Genomic DNA, 21,619 nt, shown 5'->3' with positions numbered 1-21,619 from the left:
GATTGGATCGCTCTTGGCAAGACTCTTTTCCGGAATCATTGAGAAAGGATTCCGGAATTGCATAACTATCAACAAACGCCAAAAGGGCTTCACCCTTGAAAATGGCTGTTTTAATAACATTTTCGCACTTAGCGAAATTATAAAGTTTGCCAAGACACATAAAGGAGCGTCATGTGCCGTATCAGACATATCTAAAGCGTTTGACATGATCCCACATGCAGCAATCAAAGACGCTTTGACAAGACTAGGATTACCCAATCACACAAGAGAACTGGTAATGTCCATGCACGAAAACATCTACACCGAGATCAAATCGGGGAATGATAAGATTGCAGTTAACATTAAACGAGGGGTTAAGCAGGGTGACCCGCTTTCCCCGCTGTTGTTTAACTGTGTCTTGGACCCCCTTCTCGAACAACTTGAGAGCACGGGAGAAGGAATCAGTATTGGTTCCCAGAGCGTCTCTGTTCTGGCTTTCGCTGACGATCTTGTGGTTTTCGGTAGAACACCGCAGGATCTTCAGAAAAAGCTGAACATGACCTCCCAATTTTTAAGTGATCTTGGTATGCATGTTGCGGTTGAAAAATGCAGCAGTTTCCAGATATCGGTTCGAGGGAAGTCATGGATACTTCTGGACCCTAAAGTTGAGATAAGCGGTAAAATGCTTCCTCAATGTGGTCCGGATGGGCACTTTGACTACCTTGGACTGAGATTCTCACCCTGGAAAGGGTGAACACAAAAAAGTAGTGGGCGACCTCCATGGTTGTCTCCCTAACATCAAGAAACTGAGACTTAAGCCCACTCAGAAACTGGAACTGCTTAAGCGATTTATCATCCCGCACTATTTGTACCGGCTAACCGTAGACCCACCATCTCAAGGCGACCTACAAGGGTTAGACAAGGCACTTCGCAACTTTACGAGGGAAATTTTCCATCTCCCTCATTCTACTAGCTCTGCCTTCCTGCATACCTCCCCAGGAAATGGAGGACTCGGCCTACCTCGATTGGAAAGAGTTGCTTTTTACTCTTTCCTAAAATCAATGGCTAGATGTCGAGATTCTGGAGACCCAGTATTAGAAGCACTATGGGAGCAGAGCAATGTAAGCAATAGAGTTGCTGAAATGGCACATCGCGCAAATATTAGAGGCCCGCTCAACATAAAGGCCATTGAAAGCGCGAAGCGAAGAGCTGTCGAGGACGAGTTCCGAAGATGGGCGAGTTGCGCGTCCCGCAACAATGTTCCGAAAGGACACTATTGGAAACTCCTGGCTCTGGAAGCCCCACCTTCTCAAAGGTAACTCTCGCTATATCGATGCTCTTCGACTTCGCAGCAACACATTTGGTTGTCGAGCAGCACTTGCTCGCGCAACACCAATGAGCGACATAACATGCCGACGATGCCATTCTGCCAATGAGACCCTTGGACATGTACTAGGCCAGTGTACATTCGTAAAGCCGCAGAGAATTCACAGACACAACGAAATCGTGTCTCTATGTCGAAGTGAATTTATCGATAAACACCCTGCTGGGCGTTATATGATTGAATCACCATTTACAGTTGATGGAAAACGGTTAAAGCCCGACCTCATCCTATGGGATGCTGAGGAATCATATATCGTCGACGTTACAGTCAGACTTGAGCAGGGAAATTCTCTCGGAAAAGCGAATATGGAGAAAATCCTTAAATATGAGTGCCTCTACCCAGAGGTACTCAATATCACCGGAGCAACACACTGTCGGGTTCTCCCGATAGTTGTGGGATCCCGTGGTTCCCTACCCCCCAAAACCCTATCAAACTTATCCCTTCTCTCCAAACGCCCCAAACACACTGGCTTAACATCAGTACTGGTTGCATTAAGAACATCAATAGAAATGAGCAATAGGTTTTTAGACGGCTAAGTGCAAGACACCAATAGTCACCATGCAAATAACAATGAATATGATTTTACCTAAAACGATATTTAATTCTAACTGCCGGGCGGTGAACTTCCAAAGCGTACCCGTATGTGTCGGAGCTACGGGTTTCTTTAAATTTTTATTCTTACACTAAACGCAGAGGAAACAATCACGGGAGGCCCATTGTGTTGTCTGTGTTGTCCACTTTTATGTTATGTGTTATAGCCCTTCTGGCTTTTGTGAGGCATTTGACAAACAACAACATCCCGTTTGTCAAAGGCAGCAGATACCTCCACGCGGTGCCCCGTGGACGGTTTCCGATGGCATGTCATATTCCAACTCTGGGGTATGCCGTGCGATCGGACACTGACTAAATTCTGCTGTTCCCTAAAGAAGTAGGTTGCGGAAATAACCTGCGAGGGATCCTCTACATCAGTGCTGAATTGGATCAGTAGCGATCCGCATTGCTGTTACTGAACTCCAGTACTGGTGGTTTTTCCTTGCCACATCCGGTGGTGATTTCGATGGAGGGTGATAGTGCAGAGGTGAATCTTGTTAATCCTGCGTCACTATAGACGCTTGATTAAATCGTGGCAGTTAGGGTGCCGATGTCTTGACACGGTACTCTTGTCACGAGGAAATCAAGCGTCTTAATCGCGACTGGTCAATATCATACCAGGAAGTGTCCCACTTTGGGACAGTTTTATAGCCAAATGCCTCGTCATCTAACTAGTGACGCGCATGAATGGATTAACGAGATTCCCACTGTCCCTATCTACTTTCTAGCGAAACCACTGCCAAGGGAACGGGCTTGGAAAAATTAGCGGGGAAAGAAGACCCTGTTGAGCTTGACTCTAGTCTGGCATTGTAAGGAGACATGAAAGGTGTAGCATAAGTGGGAGATAGTAATATCGTCGGTGAAATACCACTACTTTCATCGTTTCTTTACTTACTCGATTGGGCGGAAAGCGTGCGTCGAAAACTTGCGTTCCGACTGTCACGGTTTTCTAGAGCCAAGCGCATAAGAGTGGTGTGAGCCATTGCGCCGATCGCCAACAATACTCTAGCGTGATCCGATTCGAGGAAACTGCTAGGCGGGGAGTTTGACTGGGGCGGTACATCTGTCAAATAATAACGCAGGTGTCCTAAGGCCAGCTCAGCGAGGACAGAAACCTCGCGTAGAGCAAAAGGGCAAATGCTGGCTTGATCCCGTTGTTCAGTGTGCACAGGGACTGCGAAAGCATGGCCTATCGATCCTTTTGGCTTGAAGAGTTTTCAGCAAGAGGTGTCAGAAAAGTTACCACAGGGATAACTGGCTTGTGGCAGCCAAGCGTTCATAGCGACGTTGCTTTTTGATCCTTCGATGTCGGCTCTTCCTATCATTGCGAAGCAGAATTCGCCAAGCGTTGGATTGTTCACCCACAAATAGGGAACGTGAGCTGGGTTTAGACCGTCGTGAGACAGGTTAGTTTTACCCTACTGATGAATCGTCGTTGCGATAGTAATCCTGCTCAGTACGAGAGGAACCGCAGGTTCGGACATTTGGTTCACGCACTCGGTCGAGCGGCCGGTGGTGCGAAGCTACCATCCGTGGGATTATGCCTGAACGCCTCTAAGGCCGTATCCTTTCTAGACAAAGTAAGCAACGATATCTCTAGGAGTCTCGTGAGTCGAAAGGCTCAATACAATGTGATTTATTAGGTATTCGGCACACGCCGTTTATCGCACGAGCCATTTTTAGCCGAATGAGGCGCTGGACAGGGGCGATATCCGTCCGTTATATCTGTCTTGCCTATAGCGGTCGATCATGGGTTACTAGTTCGATGTAGAGACTCGGAATCGTTTGTAAACGACTTAGGTACCTGGCGGGGTGTTGTACTCGGCAGAGCAGTTACCACGCTGCGATCCGTTGAGACTCAGCCCTTGGCTTGGGGATTCGTCATGTTGGCTTGACGTCACCCCACGCTATTAGAGCATAAGCCTTAAGCCGTCGCATTGCACCATGCCACAATCAGTAGGCTTGACAGTCGAAAACTTGTACATGCTGTACATGTGACACTTCTTCGGTATCTACCTAGCTATTTTGTACAACGTGCGTGAGTCAGCACGTAAATCAAAACTTATCGACAAATTCCAATACTAGAAATATTCATTATTTCTTTCAATAACCATAATGTCAAGAGAATAGTTATAAATATTTTGTAAGTTTACGAAATATATGTTTTTAAGAGAAACTTTTCATAATTTTTTAATATAAATATATGATATAATTCATTAAATTCTAAATAGGGAGAATGTTTTTTGCTAAATTTCTTGGAAATGCGTACAAGTTGCTAATAAGCAAAGTACGTATAAGTTATCTATAATGCAAAATGCGTGCAAGTTGTCAATGTGTAAAATACGTGCAAGTTGTCAATTTGCAGAATGCGTGCAAGTTGTCAATTTGCAGAATACGTGTAAGTTGTCAATGTGCAAAATACGTGCAAGTTGCTATTTTTATTTAATTTTTGTAATATACTCTAAATAATTAGTAACTTCCAACCTATAAATATTTCGATTCTTTTATAATAAAATATTCAGTATATTTATTTCCTTTTTAACAAAATATTCAGTATTTATATATAATTTCAAACTACATCAAGTAAACTTCTAGGGGACATTCGCGAGTAAGCCTAACCTAGAATCATGCATCGAAACAGGTTAAAAACATTTTCCGGCTTTTTGAAATCAGTAACTTACGGGTACATCAGACTACATCAAGTAAACTTCTAGGGGACATTTGCGAGTAAGCCTAACCTAGAATCATGCATCGAAACAGGTTAAAAACATTTTCCGGCTTTTTGAAATCAGTAACTTACGGGTACATCAGACTACATCAAGTAAACTTCTAGGGGACATTTGCGAGTAAGCCTAACCTAGAATCATGCATCGAAACAGGTTAAAAACATTTTCCGGCTTTTTGAAATCAGTAACTTACGGGTACATCAGACTACATCAAGTAAACTTCTAGGGGACATTTGCGAGTAAGCCTAACCTAGAATCATGCATCGAAACAGGTTAAAAACATTTTCCGGCTTTTTGAAATCAGTAACTTACGGGTACATCAGACTACATCAAGTAAACCTCTAGGGGACATTTGCGAGTAAGCCTAACCTAGAATCATGCATCGAAACAGGTTAAAAACATTTTCCGGCTTTTTGAAATCAGTAACTTACGGGTACATCAGACTACATCAAGTAAACTTCTAGGGGACATTTGCGAGTAAGCCTAACCTAGAATCATGCATCGAAACAGGTTAAAAACATTTTCCGGCTTTTTGAAATCAGTAACTTACGGGTACATCAGACTACATCAAGTAAACTTCTAGGGGACATTTGCGAGTAAGCCTAACCTAGAATCATGCATCGAAACAGGTTAAAAACATTTTCCGGCTTTTTGAAATCAGTAACTTACGGGTACATCAGACTACATCAAGTAAACTTCTAGGGGACATTTGCGAGTAAGCCTAACCTAGAATCATGCATCGAAACAGGTTAAAAACATTTTCCGGCTTTTTGAAATCAGTAACTTACGGGTACATCAGACTACATCAAGTAAACTTCTAGGGGACATTTGCGAGTAAGCCTAACCTAGAATCATGCATCGAAACAGGTCAAACTACTTTTGTAGAAAAATATTGTTTTTTGGGTTTTTAGGAATGACATATATTTATTCTATTATTTATTTACATGACATGGTTTAAATAAAACATTTTTATTTCTTTAAGTTACATTTTTATTTAAAATAAAATTTCTTACATTTAGCTAATACAATTTAAATAAATTAATATCTGAAATCTTGCTTGCTTTCCAGTCGAGGATGCTTTTCACGAGATAGTAGTGTCGCTATCATAACACCTTCGCGATTTTGCTCTAATACGCGTTTCGATACATTAGCCAGTAATTGAACATGTCTCTCAGTTCCCTGAATGTAGACCGGAATTTTAGGGTCACTCCATGGACACTCATTGCTTTGTAGATATTGTATTAGATGTTCATGAGGAATATTTAGCGTAAAGGCTGGTTCGGATATATTTGAATAATCATCCATATCTATCATATTAGTATAGTCGGTGCATTCGAAATTTATTTCGGGTGTTTTGTAATCTCTCAATTGCGTCAGGTCTTCCACATTATTACGGTAATATAAGATTTTTCTTATAGCTGAATCTCGTATTTCCTTTTTATTATCAAACAACATTGCTAATAAAATATTTTCCGAGTGAGCATAGTATGCGTTTTCTTTAGCAACATTGTTCACAATTTGTCTTAAATTCGAGTCTAAATATTGCGTCCAGCTAATAAATTTATAAAATAATATACTACCATACACCACAGAGTTGTAATATTTAATGTTAAAGTACATTGGAATATATACTTTCATTACGTAGTTTGCCAGAATTTTCAAATTTTTGGATGGCTTATTAGTAGTTACATATAACCGAAGTAACCTACTAGCCTTCGTGAGCCAACGGGAATGTGCTATTGGCCCTGGTTTCATGTTAGCTAAGCCTGTCGATACTTCTCCAGAAGCAACTGCTTTAGCTATTTTTATTAAATAACTTGAGTCAGTTGTCGATTCAGCAGGACTTATATCAGCCAAATTTTCAAGTGGGATTGTTTCAAAGTCTTTTACCGGCTGGAAGTATATAGGAAAAAATAAATTATATTGAATTTGAACATAGGGTATTAAAAAATAGTAAATATGTTATAACTCACCGGTATATTTTCGCATGTTTCAATTTGTTTGCTTAATATTCCAGTTTTTGTTCGTGGTCCAGTGGTCAATGATTTTTCCAAATAGTTAAATAAATGGCGAAGTGGAAGTTCGTTAAAGTGGAGAAGACACACAAACCAATGCAGTGGCCTGTTTAACTGAATTTCAAATCGACGTAAAATACCATTTTTCACGCCTGTATTTGCTGGTTCACCATCGCAACATATGCCTATCAAAGAATCGAGAGCTATTCCTTTATCGGCGAAAAACTCGTTCAATTTGATTACTTTACTTTCCGAATCTTCATTTTCCAATTTTGTGTAACCCAACAATTGGCCATTCGGTTCCTTTAAAATAACTAAATGCGCTTCTTTAATCATTCGTGGGTGAAACTTCTTATCGATTTTTTCCATGGTAATAGAATCATTTTTTCGGCCGTCGAATGAAAATGCTATTAATTCAGAAGAATCATATCGTTTGTGTAGAGCTTGCCTATTTTTCTGCCTCTCACGAACGCTTTTATTTTTATCCATAATGACAGGATTGCCCCAATCATCCGTTATGCCCAGGTCACGCAGGATTGCCGTCACCACGCCAGAACCAACTCTATCAGAAATTGCAAATCTGTCGCACATTAAGGCATAGCTTGGAGCCTTATATCTTCGACTATATGGACCACGTTTTATATGAGAGGTATTTTGTGAACTTTCCGAACTGCTTTTAGAATCAAAATCAACATCTGGAGTATATGTCTCACCTGGAGTAATATTGCTAGTTATTGTAGATTCTGATACTTCATCTTCAATTTTTATAATATATTCTGGTATCGTAGATTTCCTCTCATTATGTTGATCCATCATAAACGCTTGTAAATGTTCTGGGATCAGTCCACAGGAACACAGTAATCTTCGCAAATCACATTTGCATTTTCCAATATAAAATAATTCTTTCGTGGATTCTACAAACTCCTGAAATGATGCTTGGGTAGACTTGCTTTTATTTGTACTTTTATATTTATCAATCAATCGGTTCAATTTTCTAGCGATACTTCGTTTCTCCATAATTGGAATATCAATTTTTTCCCACGTCTGAATCAATTTCGTTACCACATTTGGAGTAAATGTTTTATATGAAAACATTTTATTTTGTTTTTTTGATATTTCGGCCAAATAAAAATAATACCTGATAATTTCCATACTTGTCGGAAGATTTATTCCAGTAAATTCTTTTGCTTCCCCAAATGTAATTTGATCATGCGAGCGCATATGATTCAAATTACTGGCACTTGCGCCGGAATTTAAATAAGAATTCGCCATTGATACTTCACGTCTAACTGGAGAACTGAATGAAGATTTATGCCAATTTTTCACATTAATATATCCTTTTCGAAACTTCGAGAATTATTATAAAAAAATACTAGCGCACTCTGATGGAAATAAATAACAACAAACTAAACCCGATTTAAAAACCCCCGTACAAACTATCAATCAAAATATAACTCACAATTTGAATTATTCACATGCCTAAATTAATATATTAACTTATTAAAAACAGTATTTTATTGAAAATTTCGCTGGCTAAAGAGTTATTTGCGATATATGGTTTTGAAGTCAAAATTCATTTAAATAACACATATATTTCATATGAAAAGGTGCCCATATCGCTTAATTTTACTTCTATAATGATTCGGCCCACCCTAATATATATATATATATATATATATATATATATGATGAAAGTTTCGTCGACGTTGATACATATCTTATATATAAAAATGGAGCTCTCTTTCAAATGTCCGAATAAAACTCGAAAACGGCTGAATCGATTTGGCCAGTCTTAGTCTGGAAAAATTCGTGCCAATCCAGAGAAAGTCCAAAAGGTGAGAAATTATTTCAAATCCGCGTAGAAACTTTACATTTTTAATTTGAAAATTTTTGTTGAAGAGTAATTTAAATAAAACAATTGACGGTGGCAATTTCGTGAAATGTCAAACGCTTTTGACAGATGATGTTCAATTACGTTTAATAGGATGTTTTACGCGAATATTATTTAATTATGATAAATTTGTAGTATGTAGTTTTGTTTGTAGTTTTATTTACATACAAAAACGTTAGTAAACGGGCAGCAAGTGTTACTAGAGACTCAAAATATCAACTTTTTTGAAATGTTAATATGAAAATGCACTTTTTGGCATATTTTTCTCAAACACTGTGCTCTGAAAGATCTCATTTGTATGATTATATACTCATTGGTATTTATAAAACATTTTCTAGGTTATATTATTTTTTATTTATGTTATTCAAATTCAGAATCTAAATTTGGTATCGATCAAATGGACATTTTATCGAATAACATTTTTTCAGTTATAATTTCCCAGAATTTTTTGCGGAATAGATAGAAGGTCCGGGATTAAAAAGGTTCACCACCGATGTGCCAAAAATCAGTAAAGTAAAGCATTGTTTAACAACAATATTTGAAAGTAGAGGAAAAAAGATGTATAGCCAGCTACAACCTTGATTAGAAAACGATAATCTTTGAAATGGGGGAGATAAACGGTAATCTTTGAAAATCCATAATAAAAGTATTTTCTTCCGTTGGTAGTTTTAGCATTAGTTAAAAATGTAATTATTTTGTAAAATACATTTAAAATTATAATAAGGCTCTAAACCTTTTGCCACCTGCCCTTTACAAGTTACCCTACATATAGAATAAAAAGGTCTAGATAACAAATTTTTGAAAGACATCAAAAAAGCACATTTCTACAATGATGAAGTAGAAGTCAGTTTACTGAACGTAGTCAGATAATTGTTCGTTTGATATGTGTTATTTGTTGTGATATAATTGTTATGGTTTTCACAATATAGTTTATATTTGCTCAAAGTCAAATTGGACCTTTGTGCCTCGCCCTGCTCTACATATATACTTTTTATTAAATTTACTTTAATTCATCGAATGTAACTTAATTCATTTTTTATCTCTCCTCGCAAAAATTTGAAAATTTTGTATAAGCTCAGTAGTATTATTTGCAATTATACACAAAATCCAGAATCCAAAAAGAATCTGAAAAACTTGAAACGTAATTAATAAGCCGAAAAACCAAAAAAGACTCGGATTGGATTATACGATGTTTTCTATAGAAAGTGTATAAAACTTGCAGTTTGATTGTATTGACAAAATATAGACAAACTAATGGGGTTTATTGTTTTTATAATACCTAATTGTATACAGCATTTAAACAACACATCCTTATGCACTTAAAGTATTAATATTTTTGATTCTCTAGAAATGGTTTAGAATATACCTTATTTAGCAAAACAACGTTTGCCGGGTCAGCTAGTTTGTAATATTTTTGCAGCCCAACCGTCGAATTAAAAAATGATTAAATAACAAAATTATTTATTCCATTATACGTTTCGACACTTGATGTGTGTCATCATTCAGTAAACTAAAAAAAACATTTAACATAAATACAAAGATGATGATAAAATATAAATATAATAAAAGGAGCAAATTATACATACCAAATCAGGAAAAACAGGAAACATTAATTTTGATGTAAAATTGATTGAACACTAAATTTGTGTAAAATAAAAAAATACTATTAATTAACAAACGAGAAATAGGAGGAGCACATATTGCCCTCCTATATTTAATGTTAATGGTAGCCTAGCATTGTGTGCATTGCTCAAGGTTAAAAAGTACAGCGCAGTGTAGGAAACGCGCGTGTAATGGGAGTGGGAGAGAGTTACGAGAACGAAAGGGGAAAGAAAAACAGAGAAGAAATATAACGAATGAAAGATTCTAAAACTGTATTGAATTACTTTTCATGAAATTAATGATTACTTTGTAACTATCATGTAAGAGATGAGAGGAATTACGTTTGTTTACACAAGACGTATTAAGGGATATAAGTAAAGACTCAACTATCTTTCTAAGGTCACCGTTTTTTTTCAATGTAAAGAATTGAGGGATTTGACATGTTAAAAGTGTGGTTCAGGTTTATCATATGTTCAGAAAGCATCGTTTTGAATTGATTTGGGTTTCCGGAATTATATGTATGTTGATTAACCCTCTTGTATATACATTGGAAAGTTTCACGAATGTAGCAACTATTGCAATCATTGCAATCCAACCTGTAAACAGAATCAGTAAGCCTATCAGCGGGAGTTTTCGATTTAAGAGGAGAAAAAAGGCAACGGAAAGTGTTGTCAAAACTGAAAACCAAAAGAAAACCTTCAGCGGCAAATAACTTTTTTAAAAAATAAAAAAAATGCTTAAAAAGGGTAAACAAATAACACCTTTATATTTATCTAAAGAAGAAGAATTAAATTTTGAAAAAGAATTGTTAAGATAGGAAGAACTGTTTAAAATGTTTTGTAAAAACTCTAATCTATTTTTAATGACGTTATTAACTAAATATGAAGGATAAGAATTATTATTCAAAACAGCACGCACTAAAGATAGGTTTTTTTTCCAAAAAATCTTATCACTTAACAAAATGGCCCTATCTATTAAGGAAATGACAACTGAAATTTTTATAGAACGAGAGTGATAAGAAAAATAAATAATATCGACCAAATAAAATAAATATCGACCAAACCAAGTTGGTTTTTGGAACCAGTTAGTGAGGATGACATTATTATTTCTTATAAGTTTTAAGTCTAAGAAACTGATAGAATTACTAGCTTCAAGTTCACAAGTGAACTGCAAATGCTTATTAAAAGAATTAAAAGAATTTAGAGTGTGGGATACATAACAATTCTTTTTCAAAATTTAATTCTTCTTCTTTAGATAAATATAAAGGTGTTATTTGTTTACCCTTTTTAAGCAGTTTTTCTTATTTTTTAAAAAAGTTATTTGCCGCTGAAGGTTTTCTTTTGGTTTTCAGTTTTGACAACACTTTCCGTTGCCTTTTTTCTCCTCTTAAATCAAAAACTCCCGCTGATAGGGTTACTGATTCTGTTTACAGGTTGGATTGCAATGATTGCAATAGTTGCTACATTGGTGAAACTTCCCAATATATATACAAGAGGGTTAATCAACATACATATAATTCCAGAAACCCAAATCAATTCAAAACGATGCTTTCTGAACATATGATAAACCTGAACCACACTTTTAACATGTCAAGTCTCTCAATCCTTTACATTGAAAAAGAAACGGTGACCTTAGAAAGATAGTTGAGTATTTACTTATATCCCTTAATACGTCTTGTGTAAACAAACGTAATTCCTCTCATCTCTTACATGCTAGTTACAAAGTAGCCATTAATTTCATGAAAAGTAATTCAATACAGTTTTAGAATCTATCATTCGTTATATTTCTTCCCTGTTTTTCTTTCCCCTTTCGTTCTCGTAACTCTCTCCCACTCCCATTACACGCGCGTTGCCTACACTGCGCTGTACTTTTCAACCTTGAACAATGCACACAATGCTAGGCTTACATTAACATTAAATATAGGAGGGCAATATGTGCTCCTCCTATTTCTCGTTTGTTAATTAATAGTATTTTTTTATTTTACACAAATTTAGTGTTCAATCACTTTTACATCAAAATTAATGTTCCCTGTTTTTCGTGGTTTGGTATGTATAATTCCCTCCTTTTATTTTATTTATATTTCATCATCATCTGTGTATTTATGTTATATGTTTTTTTTAGTTTACTGAATGATGACACACATCAAGTGTCGGAACGTATAATGGAATAAATAATTTTGTTATTTAATCTTTTCTTAATTCGACGGTTGGGCTGCAAAAATATTACATATATATATATATATATATATATATATATATATATATATATATATATAGCGGAATCAACACGCCCACATGACACATGTCAGTTGATTGACGCAAATTGAATATCATATCAAGCAAGCCATAGCGAGCGGATTGTTTTAATACGATCGGAAAAAAATATTATCTCGCAGTTTTGAAACGATCTAAAATTATGTATCGCGTTTCTCATCGAGCATTTTCTCGGGATCAAAATTGATATTAGATTTAATGTAATATCAGCACCTTTATTAATTGAGATATCAATAAACACTCATTGTCGAGTCTACATCAAGTAATTGCGATTTCATAAAAAAATTTAATAAGTAATATCAAATGTCACTTATGCCATAACTGGTGACTCCGTACGTGTAAATGAAATCGTTAAACAAGAGACATACTCAACGTCTTAGTACCCATTATTGGTGACGTCAGACGGAGAAAGAAAAACACTTGACAACTACAAAGCATCTTTCAAAAGTAAATTATACCAATTTTTTTCAAAGATGTCGACTCCACCTTCGTTCAGCAATGATGGAACAGCGCTCAGCAGATCTCTGATCGATTTGGATCACGAGGCGATCTTTAACACGAGCAGTCCACGTGTTTTTGAACATGACAGTTATGCTGAGCAATACAATATAGCAGCATTTAATAATCATCGTCTCACTCCATTCAATGGAGATTCACCAGACCTATGGTTTTTAGTAATTGAATATGAGTTTCAGTCTGCTAAGATCAGGAGCGACGATACTAAATACACGGCAGTACTTAAAACCCTGGACTTTGAAACACTGCGTCTCATTCAAGATGTCCTCCGTAATCCTCCAATGACGGGCAAATACGAATATATCAAAAAGACTATATTAAGCAGAATGTCTGAATCCAGAGGTAAGCAGATTGACAAGCTATTAAAAAACTTATCTCTAGGAGAGAAGAAACCATCACAGCTCCTACGAGAGATGATAGATTTGGCTAAGGGAGAGGTCAGTGAATACATCATAATTAAATTATGGTCAGAACGCCTGCCACACCACATTCGGCCACAATTGATAGTTTCTCGTCATCTTGGCCCAGAAGCCCTGGCGGAAGTAGCCGATATTTTGGTCGATCACTGTAGCCCCACATCACATGTGATGTCCTCAACACACAAATTTTCAGTGGAACAGAGACTGGACCACCATAAAACTCTTCTTATGTCATTAGTCCAGGAAATCAAAGAACTAAGGGCAATGTTAAACACTGAAAGGCAAAAAAATGATCAGTCAAGATCAAGAAGTGGACAACACAATCGGTCAAGATCAAGAAGTGGACAACACAATCAGTCAAGATCAAGAAGTGGTTCTCGACATAGTTCCAGGACACCTTCTCGTGGATCTATTTGTTACTATCACTACAGATACGGTGAGAAAGCCACAAAGTGTGAAGAGCCCTGCCTGCTTAATTCGTTAAACCGGTCGGAAAACTAACTTCACCGTCATTAATTGGAGCGTGCCATGACGGTAAAATAAATTCTGTCTGCTCTGAGCTCCACCTACATATTTCAGACAGAAAGACTACAATCCAATTTCTTATAGATTCGGGATTAGTTTTATCCATTTTACCAGCACATAAGTTCGCCAATGGTCATGCCAAGGAAGAGGTAGTTTTATTTGCAGTAAACTCTAGCAGAATATCCACGTATAGCAAGAGAACTCTGGAGCTGGATTTATCACTACGCAGAAGCTTTAACTGGCAGTTTGTTGTTGCCGATGTAGCCATAGCCATAATAGGAGCCGATTTCTTAAGCAACTACAATCTATTAATAGACTTGAAGGGTAGGAGATTGATTGATTTCACCACAGGCCTTACCTCTGATGGAAAGGTACTCAAGGCACAGCAAGTCAACATCTCCACTGTCAACCCGGCAGAGTCTTTCAAGGATCTACTGGCACAATACATTGCAATAACAAAGCCGCAGGTAACCACCAATAATAAATCATCTCACTTTGCCCACAGGATAACCACAACAGGTCCACCATTAGCTTCCAGATTCAGGAAGATCTTCGGAGAAAAGGCTGTTGCAGCCAGGTCCGAGATACAAGATCTCCTGAACAGGGGCATTTTGAGGCCTTCCAACAGTCCATGGGCAAGCCCTTTTCACATGGTTCCAAAGAAGAATGGCACATTCAGAATGTGTGGAGATTATAGGAGGCTGAACGCAAACACGCTGCCCGACAGGTATCCTCCATCTTTAATATAAGATGTTTTTAATAATCTTCATCAGAAAGCAGTATTTTCTACAATAGATTTGGAAAAAGCTTACCACCAAGTACACATGCATGAAGAGGATATGAAAAAGACTGCAATTATCACACCATGGAGACTCTTCGAGTATCTACGCATGCCATTTGGACTCAAAAACGCTGCTCAGACATTCCAGAGGTTTATCAATCACATATTCCAAGATTTTAATTTTGTTTTTATTTATATAGACGACATCCTAGTAATGTCGACTGATGTGAATGAACACCATCGTCATCTTCAAATGGTTTTTGAGAGGCTACAGGAATATTCACTCACAATTAACTTAGAGAAATGCGCCTTTGGAAAAGATGAAGTAAACTTCCTCGGTTACAAACTGAGTGCAGCAGGATATTTTCCTTCACCAGACCGAGTAGAAAAAATTATTAATTATCCAAAATCTTTGACAGTTATAAAACTCAGAAGATTTTTGGGCATGGTAAACTATTATCGTAAATCAATACCCAAGGCAGCAAATATACAAGCACCACTTTATGAGTATTTGAAGTCCTCAGTTAAAAATGACAAGACTCAAATTGTATGGAATGACACTTCACTATTAGCATTCAGCAAACTGAAGGAAGCTCTAACAAATGCAACTCTTCTTCATTTTCCTTCAAGCATAGCAAATATTAATTTAATTACAGATGCATCTACAACAGCCATTGGAGCAACTCTGGAGCAGGAAGAAAATGGCGCATGGCACCCTATAGGTTTCTTTTCCAGAAAGCTCACATCTACTGAACAGCGATATTCAACTTACGATCGCGAGCTACTAGCCATCTTTGCGGCTTTAAAGTATTTTGAATATCTGCTAGAAGGAAGGCACTTTGTAATCAAGACAGACCACAAGCCAATCACACATGCATTTCAACAGAAATTAGAAAAAGCATCAGATCGTCAGCGACGGCAGTTGGAATACATTTCACAGTTTTCCACGGACATTGTATACATGAAGGGTGATCAGAACGTGGTTGCTGATGCCTTGTCCAGGATCAATGCCATTCAAATGCCTTCAAAGTTAACCGCAGAGGAAATTTAGCAAGAACAGAGCAAGGACGTTGAAATGCAAACTATATTAAATGGCAACACCTCTCTGAATCTTCAAAAATGGACATTAGGGAGCTATCCAGTTTACTGCAATAATCAAGATAATTTTGTGAAACCCTACCGACCACAAAGTATTCTCAGAACTGCTTTTGACATACCACATGAAAGTCAACTAAGCACTCCACAAGAATTTAAATCACATAACTTGGAGTTATCGATGGATCCTCCAAAAAAGATGAAGTCTAAAAAAGTCTCCTTCAAATTATAATAATTAAATTCATTTATTTCTAACAGATACTTCTTTTTCTTTTGAAGGGGAGTGATATAGCGGAATCAACACGCCCACATGACACATATCAGTTGATTGACGCAAATCGAATATCATATCAAGCAAGCCATAGCGAGCGGATTGTTTTAATACGATCGGAAAAAAATATTATTTCGCAGTTTTGAAACGATCTAAAATTATGTATCGCGTTTTTCATCGAGCATTTTCTCGAGATCAAAATTGATATTAGATTTAATGTAATATCAGCACCTTTATTAATTGAGATATCAATAAACACTCATTGTCGAGTCTACATCAAGTAATTGCGATTTCATTTAAAGAATTAATTAATAAATAACATATGGCACACATATGCCATATATATATATATATATATATATATATATATATATATATATATATATAATTTAAATACCGCTGGTTAGAAATTAAAAAATAATGATACTAATAGAAAATCTTCACATCCAACTTGAATCGAATACATTTATATGTTTGCTATCGATTTTATTCATTGAGTGAGCCTCAATAAATTATTATTCATCACATTATGAAATATAACAATAATTTGATACGATATTAAAACACAAGTGTTGCTGATTTGCAGAATATAGAAAGAACAAAGCCAAACTCTCGCATTTCTTGCGTGTTAGTCCCAGCCTTGATTACTTATGATAAATTTTATAAATTTATGCTAAACTTTAATTTTTTTATTAATATAAATTTTAAGGAAATTTTGATCAATGGTATTGGATCCACGTTGATCCATGTTGTTCAAATAATAACCACTGCAAAGCAGCAAAATATTTTTGATGGCAAAACAACGTTTGCCGGGTATATATATATATATATATATATATATATATATATTATATATATATATATATATATTAGGGCGGGTCAAATTACTAATGAACTAAAATTAAGTAATATGGGCACCTTTTTATATGAAATGTATGTGTTGTTTGAAAGAATTTTGACTGCAAAACCATGTATCGCTGATAACTTTTCAGTCGGCAAAATTTTCAATAAAATACTGTTTTTAATAAGTAAATATATTAATTTAAGCAAGTAAATAATTCGTATTGTGACAGGTCAAAAAAATTTCTCGGCTTTTTGAAATCAGTAACTTACACGTACCTCAAACAACATCAAGTAAACTTTTAAGGGAGATAAGCAAGTAAGGGTAACCTAGAATCTTGCATCAAAACAGGTCCAACTACTTTTGTAGAAAAATATTGTTTTAGGGTTTTTAGGAATAACATATATTTATTCTAATAATTATTTACATGATATAGTTTAAATAATACATTTTTATTTTTTAACTTCCGTAGGGTAAGTTATTGTAATGGGCCGAAAATCGGAATTGAAAATTTTTACATTTCCCGACGTTTTGAAGGTTTCTGAACATTTTGGCATACCTCAGAAAAAATGGATGTGTGTGTGTGTATGTGTGTGTGTGTATGTATGTGTGGATACAAATTTCCAGTCACGTTTTAGGGCGCACGGATCAACCGATTTGAATGGTTCAAAAAACATTCGATTCCTATTGATAGGGAAAAGAGCTGATTAGTTTTTGGCAAAGGCAGGTCGAGCCGTTTCGGAGATACGGAGCAAAGAGTGCGGAAAATAGAAATCGAATTTTTGAGAGAACGGAGTATCCGATTTGAATGATCTAAAAAATATTCAATTAGTAATGATTGGGAGAAGTGTTTATTAGTTTTTGGCAAAGGCAGGCCCAGCCATTTCGAAGATACGGAGCTAAATATGTAAAAAATGACAGTTTTTGAGAGAACTAAGCGTCCGATTTGAATGATTCAAAAAACTTTCTGCTTGTCTTAACAAAATAATTGATTTTGGAAAAAAATTTTTTGTTCCATTTTTTTTTTTTTTTTTTTAGTTTTTTGTTGAAACAAATAATTTCAACTTTGCAATTCAGTTTATATAATTCTTATAAATATTAGACAATGTTACAATATTTATAATAATCTATTTGAAAACATTCATTATTCCTCGAACATTTCGTTACGGTACGGGAAGTTCCAGCAATTTGCCTTAAGGCACGATGCCACCCACCCCACTAGTTTAAGTTAAATTTTGTGTTTACATAATTTACAAATTATTATCTGAAATCTTGCTTGCTTTCCAGTCGAGGATGCTTTTCATGAGATTGTAGTGTCGCTGTCAGAACTCCTTCGCAATTTTGCTCTAATAGGCGTTTTGATACGTTAGCCAGTAATTGAACATGTCTCTCAGTTCCCTGAATGTGGAATTTTAGGGTAACTCCATGGACACTCATTGCTTTGTAGATATTGTACCAGATGTTCATGAGAAATATTTAGCATGGAGGCTGGTTCGAATATATTTGAATAATCATTCATATCTGTCATATTAGTATAGTCGGTGCATTCGAAACTTATTTCGGGTGTTTTGTATCTCTCAATTGCATCGGTTTTTCCACATTATTACGGTGATATAAGATTTTTCTTATATTTGAATCTCGTATTTCTTCTATATTATCGAACAACATTGCTAATAAAATATTTTCCGAGTGAGCATAGTATGCGTTTTCTTTAGCAACATTGTTCATAATTTGTCTTAAATTCGAGTCTAATTATTGCGTCCAGCTAATAAAGTTATAAAATAATATACTACCGTACACCACATAGTTGTAATATTTAATGTTGAAGTTCATTGGAATATATGCTGTTATTACGTAGTTTGCCAGAATTTTTAAATCTTTGGATGGCTCGCTAGTAGTTACGTACAACCGAAGTAACCTACTAGCCCTCGTGAGCCGACGGGAATGTGTAATTGGCCCTGGTTTCATGTTAGCCAAGTCGATACTTCGCCAGAAGCAACTACTTTAGCTATTTTTATTAAATAACTTGAGTCAGTTGTCGATTCAACATGACTTAAATTAGCCAAATTTTCAAGTCGGATTGTTTCGTAGTCTGTTACCGGAAGCTGGAAGTACATAAGAAAGTAGTAGGTATTGGTATTTTACCTTGAGGCAAGTTACGTGAACTTCCCTATATGTATGAATAATCGACTTAATCAATAAAAATATATTATATGAGTGATTAAAAGTATTTCGAGTGGATTTATTATACATAATTGAAAACGAACAAACACGTTAACTCGGAGTATTTTCTAAAAGCAACTTTTCACAAATCATTAGGACCAAGTACTTTATCATTATACCAAGTGAATTATCTAATTTCAACTTTAACAAGCGTCAAAAACACTACTCATCTTGTCAAACTTTGATGAATATTTAAAATTAAACTATTTGTCGTAAGGCCGTAATATTTCAGTGAGTTCTATAAGACCATGATATATATCGCCAAAAAAAGTTCCATAAAAATCGGCTTAATTTTTTTTCCCTAACAGTTAATTAGAAGTAAACGGCTTGTTATATTTTCACCTAAAACTGATCAGTATCATTCCAAACTAATATCTTTCGAACAGTTCTTGATTTTTTAAAATCGATTTGGTAGTATGAGCTTAAATGTGGACGACTTAAATGTGTTTGGGGTACGTGTAAGTTACTGATTTCAAAAAGCCGAGACATGTTTTAGACCTGTTTTGTAGCAAGATTTCAGATCAAGTTGAGTTACTATTCATTATAGATTTAGAGTATATTAAAAAAATTAAATAAAAATGGCAACTTGCACGTATTATTTATTAATAGCAACTTGCACGTATTTTACATAATTGGCAGCTTGCACGTGTTTTGCATAATTAGCAACTTGCACGTATTTTGCATTATTGATAACATATACGTACTTTGCTTGATTAGCAACTTGTACGCATTTGCTTTTATTAGCAACTTGTACGCATTTCACTTAATTGGTAAATTGTACGCATTTCCAAGAAACTTAGCAAAAAACATTTTTCCTTATATATAATTTAATAAACTATAGCATATATTTATAATAGAAAACACAAAAAGTTTCTTTTAAAAACAAATACTCTTTCTCTCAACTCTCAAAATTTTTATAACTATTTTCCTAGTATTATAGTTATTGAAAGAAATAATGAATATTTCTAGTATCGGAATTCGTCGATAAGTTGTGACTTTCGTGCTGACTTACGCACGTAGTATAAAATAGCTAAGAAGATACCAAAGAAGTGTGACATGTATAGCATGTACAAGTTTTCGACTGTCAAGTCATACTGATTGTGGCATGCTGCAATGCGATGGCTTAAAACTTATGCTTAAATAGCTCGTGGTGTAAACGGCGTATGCTGAATACATAAAAAATCAAACTGTATTGAGCCTCTCGACTCACGAAACTGAAAAACTTGCTTACTGTATCTAGAAAGGATACGGCCTTAGAGGTTTTCAGGCCTAATCCCACGGATAGTAGCTTCGCACCACCGACTTTACAAAACCATTCAGTCCTCCGATAATGACTTTGTTCGAAATGATTTTTAGTTTGTCCTTTCATTGAAGCATACCTCAGTTGCGCTGTATCTTGTCCTTATCATATCTACCAATGGCCTGTAATGACCTATCTTTTTTCTATGTGAAGCTGCCAAGTTGGCAGAGCTTCCAACTATTTGGGCGTCCAAAACTATAACCTTTCCGTCATGGGCGAGAAGTTTCTTGCCCTCGGTAATCCATCGGTGTTGGAATAGTGTCTTGGCTGAGTGATTGAGTGGGTTTCCATCCATTGACTTATGAAGCGTACAGGCCCATTCTTTTTGAGAGCCTAGTACGGTGTTGTTATCATGTTACGTTTTCTCACATTTTGCGATCTCGAGCTGGTAGAATCTCAAGTCAGTAGAGTTCAAGTTTTTAATTTTGTTCATGCGTCAAAGGGGTATTTTGAATTAGATGTATTCGATATACAATTCACAATTTTGCAATTAAATAACAAAACAACCAACTTATAAAATATTAACGAAGGAATGCTAAAATAATTTTGTGTCTTGATTTTAAGAAACTTGATATTACGTCTTCGTTTAGAGCATCTTCAAAAGTTGAGGTCCTGTATATTGATTCACAGAAATTTTTAAAAAGTTGAACTTTTACGAAGCTTTTCTGAGAAAAGCAGTATCAGAGACAAAGATAAATATTTCACAACTAAGCAGTACTCAATTATAGCCAAAAATTGCTGTATTTGTAAGATATCACATATATTTAGTAAGAATAGATATTTATAATATAGAGAGGATGGTACCACTGTAATTTTTGAAGTCAAAATTAATATACTCAAAAATGTCATAAGAACTGTTGGCTTTTAGTAAATTAATCAAAACGTTGTGGAATTTATGATTGCTTAGTTGACGTATCTGTAACTTTAATAAATTGAACAGTTGAAGTAGTAAGCTTTTTTTTTAAAAAAAAAAAAAAATTATTGGCCTCGCTTACATGGAGCATTTAGCCACCTACAACATTTCTTTATTTATTCAACATTATTTTTAATTCTATTTCTTTACTTCTAATTCTAATAAATTTTAACTCAACATTTTAAATTCTAACTCAAGACATTATTTTACTTCAAATACTTCTTCTATTAATTCGTTTTTACTCATTCTTCTTTCTTCTAAATCCATCTTCTTC

General features: G+C 35.5%; 1 protein-coding gene across 1 annotated transcript; it reads left to right on the top strand.

Moving 5' to 3' along the window:
- Positions 1 to 1,374: 1,374 nt before the first annotated feature.
- LOC113384801 lies at positions 1,375 to 1,899 on the top strand. The gene has a single exon (XM_026622560.1). The coding sequence runs from the start codon at positions 1,375 to 1,377 to the stop codon at positions 1,897 to 1,899; it is 525 nt and encodes a 174-aa protein (XP_026478345.1).
- The last annotated feature ends 19,720 nt before the right edge of the window (positions 1,900 to 21,619 follow it).

The sequence above is a fragment of the Ctenocephalides felis genome, unplaced genomic scaffold (assembly GCF_003426905.1).
Source record: "Ctenocephalides felis isolate EL2017-DRISC unplaced genomic scaffold, ASM342690v1 CF-g0.4_SCAFFOLD_03571, whole genome shotgun sequence".
Lineage (NCBI taxonomy): Eukaryota > Metazoa > Arthropoda > Insecta > Siphonaptera > Pulicidae > Ctenocephalides > Ctenocephalides felis.
Note: the sequence above shows the minus strand (reverse complement) of the source record. Positions and strands in the feature narration are given on the sequence as shown.